Genomic DNA, 9307 nt, shown 5'->3' with positions numbered 1-9307 from the left:
TGTAAGAATTTTCTTTGCATGCTCAATACAAATGTGCAGCCAAGTTACAAGGAGCTGCATTTCCAGAAGATTAACAATTCAAAAGGAAAACGCTAACGTTTGTTGGAAACCCAGCATGAAATCACTACATAACCTCAGATCCTGGGTGGCAGCCCAGACTCCTCCAAGGAATCATAGCATAGTTTGGGCTGTAAAGGACCTTAAAATCATCCAGTTCCAACTCCCTTGCTATGGGCAGGGACGCCTCACCCTAGACCATGTCACCCAAGACTCTGTCCAACCTGGCCTTGAGCACTGCCAGGGATGGAGCATTTACCACTGGGGAAGATACTCAAAATGTTTTTCTCCTAACAGCAGCTCTCTCCTCTGGGATCCACCTGGAGTCTTCCGACCTCTGGTTTAGGGACCCGAGATCCTGGGAAGCAGCCCCAGATTCCTCCAAGAAAACTACCTGACATGATTTTTTCCTTTGGAGAAACAACTTCCCTCTGAGATCTGGCAGAGACTCCTCCCAGGAGTATCCTGCAGTCTTTTGACTTGTCAGTTGTGTTTGAAAGCTGGATATAGACATTACAAATGAGGTTTCTTTTGTGGCAAGACTGGCATTACTCTTGTGAAGATTCTTTGATGCTGTATACATAGTGGCAAGTGTACAAATACTCATCCACACTAGCACTGTGGACTCTTCGCTGCCACTTAGAAGAGACTTACTTTTGATTGATTGTGGGGTTTTGATGCTTTTTTCTTTAAAGCACCATCTCATCAAATCTGGTTGGAGAAAGCTTAGCATATATGAGGCACCTGTTCTTTATATGGTTTTACACTTGGACTTTGGACCAGATACCTTTTCTAGGTACATACCATGTTCCCTAGCATAGATAGTTATAGCTCTGCAATGCAAACCAGGACATTAAGCTTTCCATATTCCTTCTGAAGCTGCACCTTGGGCATGAAAGAAATAGAATGTCTTTTGCTTAAACTAGTCTGGTCTGGATCATTTTACAAGGGCCTGTAGGGCCAAGACAAGGGGAATGGCTTTAACCTGCCAGAGGGGAGATTGAGATGAGCTCTGAGGCAGAAGCTCTTCCCTGGGAGGGTGCTGAGGCACTGGCCCAGGGTGCCCAGAGAAGCTGTGGCTGCCCCATCCCTGGCAGTGTTCAAGGCCAGCTTGGACACAGGGGCTTGGAGCAACCTGCTCTAGTGGAAGGTGTCCCTGCCCGTGGCAGGGGTTGGAGCTGGAGGAGCTTTAAGGTCCCTTCCAACCCAAACCTTTCTATGATTCTAAGATTCTTCTGCATCAGGCGAAGAAGGGCAGGTTGGAGCAGTTTGCTCTTGCCAAAGGATTTTCTCTAGGCCACAACCTCTTCCAGAAGGCTCACATGAGGAATGAAGGTGCCAGAGGAAAGTTACATCAATTGTGATGATGGCAGCAGCCTTCTAATGTCCCCACAGCCTCTTTCATCATGGGGCCAGGTAGCTATCACTCATTTCACATGAAGTTCGTGTACTTTTTTTCCATCCTGAGAAAAACAAGGTCTCTTGAAGCATTGGAGTCCTGTAGGTGCTGATCAAAAACCCCAGAAATATTAAAACAAGCGATGGGAGCAGGCACATAGATACACAAAACATCTGGGTAAAGATCTTCCTGCCCCATGCCTGTGCTCTCTTGTACCATGTGATACACAAGTTAATCCTGGTCTTCTCTAACAGTGTAGCCAACATGGTATTTCCAGCTAGGTGATGGCCTGTGCTCTCAGTACCCTCTTCTTGGTGATCTTGGATGCTACTTGGGGGAACTCACTCTAATAGATTCACTCTTCTTGGGCAAAAACCTGAGCTTTGATCCTCTGGAGCCACAGGAACTATGTGATGGTTCTGCAAAGACTTTTCCCTGTTGCAGCCTGGAACAGATGTGATGCCCCTCAGTCAGAAGTGGGGGGTTTATTACTTCCAAAAGAAAAAGACTAACTAAAGCATAAGATTAGGTACTGGGGAACTGGGACTCTTTTCTGTCCCTTTCCTAACACACTTCAAAGTGACGGCTACTAAGTTTCTAAAGGAATCATTGCTCCTACGTGCCAAGTTTAACTCTTCAGTTTAAGATATCCAAGATGTGACTTTCAGACATGCTGTGCACTAAGTAAAAATCTCATTTTCCCCTCTAATCCCACCTTGGAATTACTCCTCATTAGTCTTGCATGGATTTTCACCAGCATCCTCTGTGCCACAATCCTGTTTACTGCTCCTACCCAACACTTCCTTATATTGGCAATATGACCTGAAATCTCAGCAGAGCCTGCTTTCCTCTCATCCAAATTGCCAGCAGGTCTCAAAAGTTGTTTTTCTAGCATCTTCCTGTTTCAGAATATGTCCTAATGCTGCTGGCAACAGAACAAGTGAGACTTGGAACTTCCCTTGAGTGCTAATCACAACTTACAGTTGCCTCATTGCAACTTCTCTCACATCCCATTTTAATTCCACTGTGTAAAACCTTAGCATGCCTGTTTCCTTCTGTGGAGCACACGTATACAAAGCCTTATGTCAAAAGGGACCACTAAGTCAGTGCTGAGACTATGTGAGAATTAGCATCGCTTCTGCAGCTGTAATTTGCCCCCTTTGATGTTTCTATATTGTGATTCAAGTTTTAATTATGTGATTCCATGTTATTTTTCTGTAAGACTTCCTCCATCCATCACCAGTGAAAGTAAGGTGAGGTATTGAAAGAAGCCATTGTAGAAACTGGAAAGCAGAGAGAACAAAGAGACCATTGGAAGAAGAAGAATATTCTACAAGTTAAAGTTGAATGCTACACTGGAGAATTCAATTCCATCCTTCATTTGCCAAATAATTCCTATGTGATTCTAGAAGAGTCATGTACAGCTGCAAACTGAAGTCAGTGTTTAGCTTTTCATGGTAACGTGAGCTATAAAATTAAGTGCTTTATAAAAAGTCTAGTCCCAGACATCTCCACTTAGACACCAAAACAAACCTTACCTTAACGTTAGTCTTTGTGTCTTGAGCTCTCATTTAGAAAACAGAAAATAGCTGTTCCTTATGTCAGCCAACAATGTGAAAGTAATGGGGGTTTAAAGCATCTTTTACTGTAGTGGTATCATAAAGAGAGTGAAGACATTTAAGTGATTGGCTACTCTAAGTAGTGCTTAGATAGCATGAAGTGATAGGATACAGATCTGCCATCGAGTAGTGAGGAAAACATAGTCAGAAGTTACATGTTTAATTAGTACCCTTCACCCTCTGTGAAAAAAATAGTGTGATCACATCGTTACAGGCCATAATGTACTGCACATACAGAGAAAAAAATCACAATTGTATGAAAATGAATTCTGCTCTCAAAATAAGTGCTTGCTTCAAAGGCTAAAAATGGTCTTTATGTGAAGGAGGTCAAGGAAAATGGAGGGTTGTACGCAAGTCATTGGCTTAGTTTGTAACAAAGCATTCTGGAGAAAAAGAGAAATCCCAGTTTCACCACATGATATCACAAGGCCCATCAGAGTTGCTGTAACTGGATCCACAGCACAGTCCTTTGCCACTTGTGCTAATGAAATGTTTGCCACCAGTAGTAGATGACTGTCAGCTTTTACAGTAACTGACCCTACAGAGGAAGCAGGGTAAGCTTGCTCACTTTTCAGGCAGGCTTAACTCCAGCCTGTTGCAAGAGCTCAATGAGAACAGAACAGAGACTCTTCCACTGTCTGACTTTAACCTAACCAGGGGCCATACTTCCAGGTAACATCCTGTTTAATCTCTGTGGTCCAGCAAGGTAGATGTGCTCCTGCACAGCCCAGTCGTGCACTGGGGTTGTCTCACAGGCTCACCAAAAAGAGTTTTTGCTGCTCTTAGAGAGTGGTTCAACCTCTGTGGAGTGTATCCAAGGAAAGATTCCCAGATTTACATGGATTGTTATGAAATAGGAAGAGTAACCTAACAGAAGCAGGCCTTGCCTTACTTCAAGCTTCATTCAGTGTCAGGTGCATGGGAGGAGTACTTTGTATTTGTGCTTAGTATAACGCACAGTTCTTCCTAGTCTTGATGAGGAATAGCTGAAGTACTTCTAGCTGAAGTTTTTAGACAAAAAACAGCTTAAGACAAAGATTTGGCTTAGAAAACTTCCACCTAGATAGCAAAGATATAACAAAGCTGAAAAGCAGATGACAGACAGGTAGATTGGGTGTGCTTACACCTGGTGATGGGTGCCATCTGCTCTAAGTTACTGCTGTCAGAAGGCTAGATTTTGCTGCTGGAATTGTAGGGAACAATCCCTGTTCTCTAAGCTTTAGGTTCAGAAGGAAAACCACTTCTGCTGCAGCCCTTTGTAGAATTAATGCTGATTTTTCTAGGCACCCTTCCTAGTTTAAAAAGGGCTATTGTGTCACACTGAGGACCAAGATTCCTGACAAGACCTATTTCTGTAAGCTTTTACTGTAGCACTGGCTCTCCTCTAAATGATGCTCAGCTCCCTTGTGTTGGTTCCCTCCTCCTAGCTGTAATCACTCCAAGCTTATCAACAGGCCTCTCTTAAACGGTCAAGCAGGTGGTGGTAAGGGGCTGGATTGGAGAGATGCACCCATTTAAAGCTTGACTTCACTCTAGTGACAGTGTTAACAAGTACCTAGCTGCTAAGAAATCCTGATACCCTGCAGTTACCATTGAGAACCGAAGGTTTGCATTAAATAAAGGGATTTTGAAAGCTTTGTAAAGAGTGGAGATTGTGGTTAGAAAATTGAAACATGCCACTTGTTGCACTTTAGAGCCATGCTCTGCCACTTCCAATTGTGCACCTTGTCTGGACCTCTAGGGCTGCCTGTGACCCATCTTTCCTTATGCCTTGCTGTGGGCTCTGGTGTTTAGGTGCCTCAAAAGCTTCCGTTGTAGAAGAATTTCAGCTCTGATGCCCCAAATGCTGGATCCAGAAGCTCCATCTGATGCAATGAGAAAGTAAGCAGTGACCTGTCCCAGCCCAGCCTGCCAGGGAAGCAAGGCTGGATAAAAGCAGATGAGTGCGAGCCTGATGGGAGGGACGAGTCAGAGAAAGCAGTTTGCTGCCTTTAGCTTGCTGTATCTTTCATCAGAGCTGGCTGAGGAGGGGGAGGCAGAGAACTGCTTGTGTGAAGGGAAGGAAGTGACAGCATAGTCATTAGCAGACTGCGACCCTCTGTCACAAGGGCACCCGAAATAAACGATGATTGCATTGAAGCATGAGGCTGGATAGAGACCTCTGTGCTAATTTAATAAATTGCTTGCATTTAGAACTCCAGATTGTTGCAATTCCATTTTTGCTATGTGATGCCACCTGGGATTAACGAGGAGGAGGGGATTGGAGGGGGGAGAAGCAGCAAGCAGCCCAGGTCCGTTAGCAACCGCTGGTGTGACCTCACTCCCTGTCCCCGGGGGGATATGAGATCATGAGCATGCCAGAGCCCTCTGAAGGATTCGATTTGCTCCGTGCAGCAGGATGGCCTGAGGAGTGAGCTCATCCCTGAGCCCCTGGGGAAGGGCGCTCGCTGCTGCTCAGGGGCTGCACAGGACTTAATCCCCACTCCAAATGTCCCCAGTTAACAACTGCCCTGTGATGACATCACTGATGACAACACTGCCTGGGAGAGCACAGCGGGATTCAGGGGAATTTCCCCTGTTCCTTCAGCTTGAAGAAAAGGGTTTGGACATGTCAAAACCAAATCTTTCAGTCCAGATAACATCACTGCAGGTTAAGCCCAGTTCTGCCCTGACCCAGGGCCCTGTCACCGGTTCTCCCTTTTAAACAGTGTGGGACAGAACAGAAAGGGTCCTCATTAAGACTGAGGGAGAGATAGGGGGTTGGAGTGGGTTTAAATTAGAGCCATACTTAGCCAGCTTTCCTAATCTTATTTATGTGGTAAGAAAAAGCCATTTCAGTTGCTGCACCTCATGGCTGTGTAAGCCAGGAGGGAGTTTGTTACCCTGCAGGTATCCTTCAAGGAAGGAAAGCTTTCTAGCTGGAGTAAACACCAGAATGGAAAGGACAGCTTTGGTGAAGGTTTACAAAGGATGGCACCCATTCTTTGAGTCTCTTTTGAGAGAGAAGTGTTTCAACTTTCCCCACTCCTCCCCTTTTCTTCCTTAAGGCCCTCAGGAAGGTTTGTTATCTTTGAGTTTAAAATGTCTTGAGGGTTTGTGTGTTTGGCTTTTCTTTCAGCACCAGTCTTTTTATCTGTGTACTGTACAATAGACAGGAGCCAACACACACACCTGGGTGGAAGGGGAAGGATGCTGGCAAATAATGAATTTTATTCTTTGGGATGATCTAGAAAGTTGTCAGGAAGACCAGTGTCACCTTCCATTTAATCCCTGTCCCTTCAGAAGGGGTACAGGATCAGACACCTACCTTGCATTCCTTTTCTCGTCATTAACAGTATCTACAACTTATACCATATTAATTCCTGCAAGTCTTAACCCCTGCTTTTAGCATTGTCCAGATAGGCAATAAGGTTTATATCCATAACTTGCTCTAAGAGTTTAAGACACAAGAGTGTAGAGTAGCTGGGTAATTGACAGAGCAAGAGGAACACTATGAAACAATGAAGTGAATTATCCTTTCTACACTCCAAGTTAAATGGGTGCAAAGAAAGCTGGTCATGAATACTGGTCTCTGCACCCTTTAGCAGTGTGTAGGCGGACATTGAACACAAGCCCTATGTCAACTAAGTGCTATTGTTTTGCCTTCCTGATAGTAATGATGTGTCCCTTGTTTGGTTGGGTTTTACAGGGGAAGTTCTACCTGATTATTGAGGAGCTAAGCCAGCTCTTCCGCTCCCTTGTCCCCATCCAGCTATGGTATAAATACATCATGGGAGATGATCCATCCAGCAGCTACTTCCTTGGTGGTATCCTGATTATCCTGTACAGCCTCTGCAAGGTAAGTACCACCTCCCTGATAACCTCTATAGGAGCTATAGCAAGAACACAGAGAGAAGCACAGCTGAGGGGAACAAATACACCTCTTGGTTGTTGCTAGCACTATGCAGAAAGGGAAGCTGCAGCAGATGGGGACACCATGTGCTTTAGTTGCCAAAAGCCTTGTGCTTCACCAGTATGTGGGCATTGATGAGCTAGAGGAAAATCTGTGAGTGCTCATGTAGCATTGCATCAGGCTTATGAGGTCATTGCTGCTTTCTAATACCTTTCTATAAAAGCTAGAAGAGAATGGGAGTGGAGTTTTGGGGACCAGGACTGGAAGAGATTTTAACTCTCACTAAATTTCTAGATGCAACACCAGAAGGAAGGTGGCAGACAGTTAAATGTTTCTCTCAAAGCCTTCCTCTGCATTTCAAGGCAGAGTAGGTACTCTGTTACTCATAATACTCAATGGAGCAGGGAGAGAAAGAGTCATCCAAGTCCTGCTGAAGTAAATCAGGTAGTTCTGGCCCCATTCTAGCTCCTGGTCTGGTTGGTAAAAGTCCAGGATCTCAGCAATGGACAAGATTAGTGTTTCCTCACAAGCATTAAGAGCACAAAGTCTGCCTGTACAATTGCAAACTAATAGGTGTGACTTACTTAGAGTCCCAAGTCTGAAGTCTAGAAATAGCTGTATTCCTAATTGTGTGCATTGAACCCTGCCTAGGGGCAGAGCAGTAGCTGAATAAGGATATATATCTGTGTTGTCCATCCCTCTGAGAAAGGCCAAGTGAGTCAAGCTTGCTGCAGCCCTGATACTTCTCTGTGCGTAGGAGAAAGGGACTATGGCTTTGCAGAAGCAGACTGAACAGAGAAGAGATAATATATCTGAGCTGAAAACAGCTCAAAGGGGCTAATGGATTGCTGAGTCATAACTAAACCATAAAACATATCTTACGCAAGATGTGCCTGCAGTTGCAGCTATATGTTGTATAGGAATGGAGCAATGCTACTCCTTCTGCCAAGAAACATACATTTTTTGCAAGCAAGATAAGCAGAAGAGGTTGTGAGAAGTGATTTGGTCACAGCAGGCCTGTGATCAAGCCAGAAGCAGAGTAAACTATACCAGAACAGAAAGAACCTGGGACCAGTGGAATTCCCTGCACACCCATCCATTCTCTCAGCTATGTATTTCCTGCTCTTCACTCTGTGCTGTTGGAGATGATTCTTGCCTCTTTCAGAGATGTCATTGCCTGACTCCATTCTGGACAACATCCAACCCTTCCAACTTGTGAGGTCAGGTACACACATCACAATTACAGAGAGAGATCTGGTGTCCCTTCTTGCAAGAGTTACTCAGCACCTGGAAAAGGGATGCTTACTTGCAGTTCTGCATGCCAGCTCTTCAGGTGGTAAGGCAGGTCCAAGATAAGGCCTGAACATCAATCGACAGGTCAGGATCAGGTCTGATGAAGGCAGCCAGGATAAGACACAGTCAAAAATCACAGGGCACAGCCCTAGTTATGAGACAGGCTCAAGGTGAGGGTACGAAGTCACTCCACATGCTGGGGTGTCCAGATCAATGGTATTTATATCTAGGCACAGGTATGGCTATAGCTGAACTGGAAACCAGCACTTACATAGCACAGCTCAGACCTAACTACTGCCTCCAGGCTGAGCTTAAATAGGGCTCCTGCCCCCATGGCAGGGATTGTGGGTGGGCACCCAGGTGAGGCTTGTCAGGGCCATGCAGGGCTATTAATGCACTCAGGGCCCTGACACACGGGTGCAAGCAGTTCTTTGTGGTTTAACTTGGTGTTTCTGTGCTATGAAGCCTTTATAGGTAGTTTTGTGATGATCTAGATTGGAAAAGCAACCCCATTTTGGAAAGTTTTGCTGATCAGTTGTTTAGAAGAGGAGAGGGCAGCTATTTACCAGCCTTGGCTATACCTTAGGCCAGGACTTAGATGCACACTTTGTGAAGTGCTTTGGCTACAGCCTGTGCCTTTAACATTTGTTTTTTTCCTTTAATTCATCTAGTTCATCAAAGATATACATGGAGGCATAGGCCAGCTGAAGGGTGATAGGTCCAGGGACATGTCCCAGGTCATTATGTGGCAACTGCTGAGTACCACACGTGTCCAGGTTAGGAGTAGACCTCTGCACACGAGACACTTTGCTTGGAAGTGGAAGAAAAGCGGGAGCACGCTTCCCATACAGATCATGAAACGTTAGGTGTGTGCATCCCATTTACAATCACAGGAGTTGCTGGTCTAATTCTTTGTCTGAGACACGGAAAATATACCCAAAGGAGTCCACATTAGCAAAGCCACAAACCACATTAGAAAAACCACAGAAGCCAATTTGGCACTCAGCGCTCCTGTGCTGCTGGCAGAAATCCAGGGCTCAGCATCCC

The 9307-nt window shown here is 45.1% G+C and overlaps 1 protein-coding gene across 1 annotated transcript in view; it reads left to right on the top strand.

Annotated features, from left to right (window-relative positions):
* Positions 1–6763: 6763 nt before the first annotated feature.
* Positions 6764–9307, top strand: part of LOC104403649 (RING finger and transmembrane domain-containing protein 2-like) — a gene marked incomplete at its 5' end in the record, with an annotated part of 7087 nt that continues 4543 nt past the window's right edge. Inside the window, one exon of the mRNA XM_010011871.1 lies at positions 6764–6913. Within this exon, the coding sequence (XP_010010173.1) occupies positions 6764–6913 (150 nt within the window). The remainder of the gene's footprint in view (positions 6914–9307) is intronic.

Source organism: Nestor notabilis, unplaced genomic scaffold (genome assembly GCF_000696875.1).
Source record: "Nestor notabilis isolate BGI_N333 unplaced genomic scaffold, ASM69687v1 scaffold29563, whole genome shotgun sequence".
Lineage (NCBI taxonomy): Eukaryota > Metazoa > Chordata > Aves > Psittaciformes > Psittacidae > Nestor > Nestor notabilis.
This window is presented reverse-complemented; position numbering and strand designations above follow the sequence as displayed.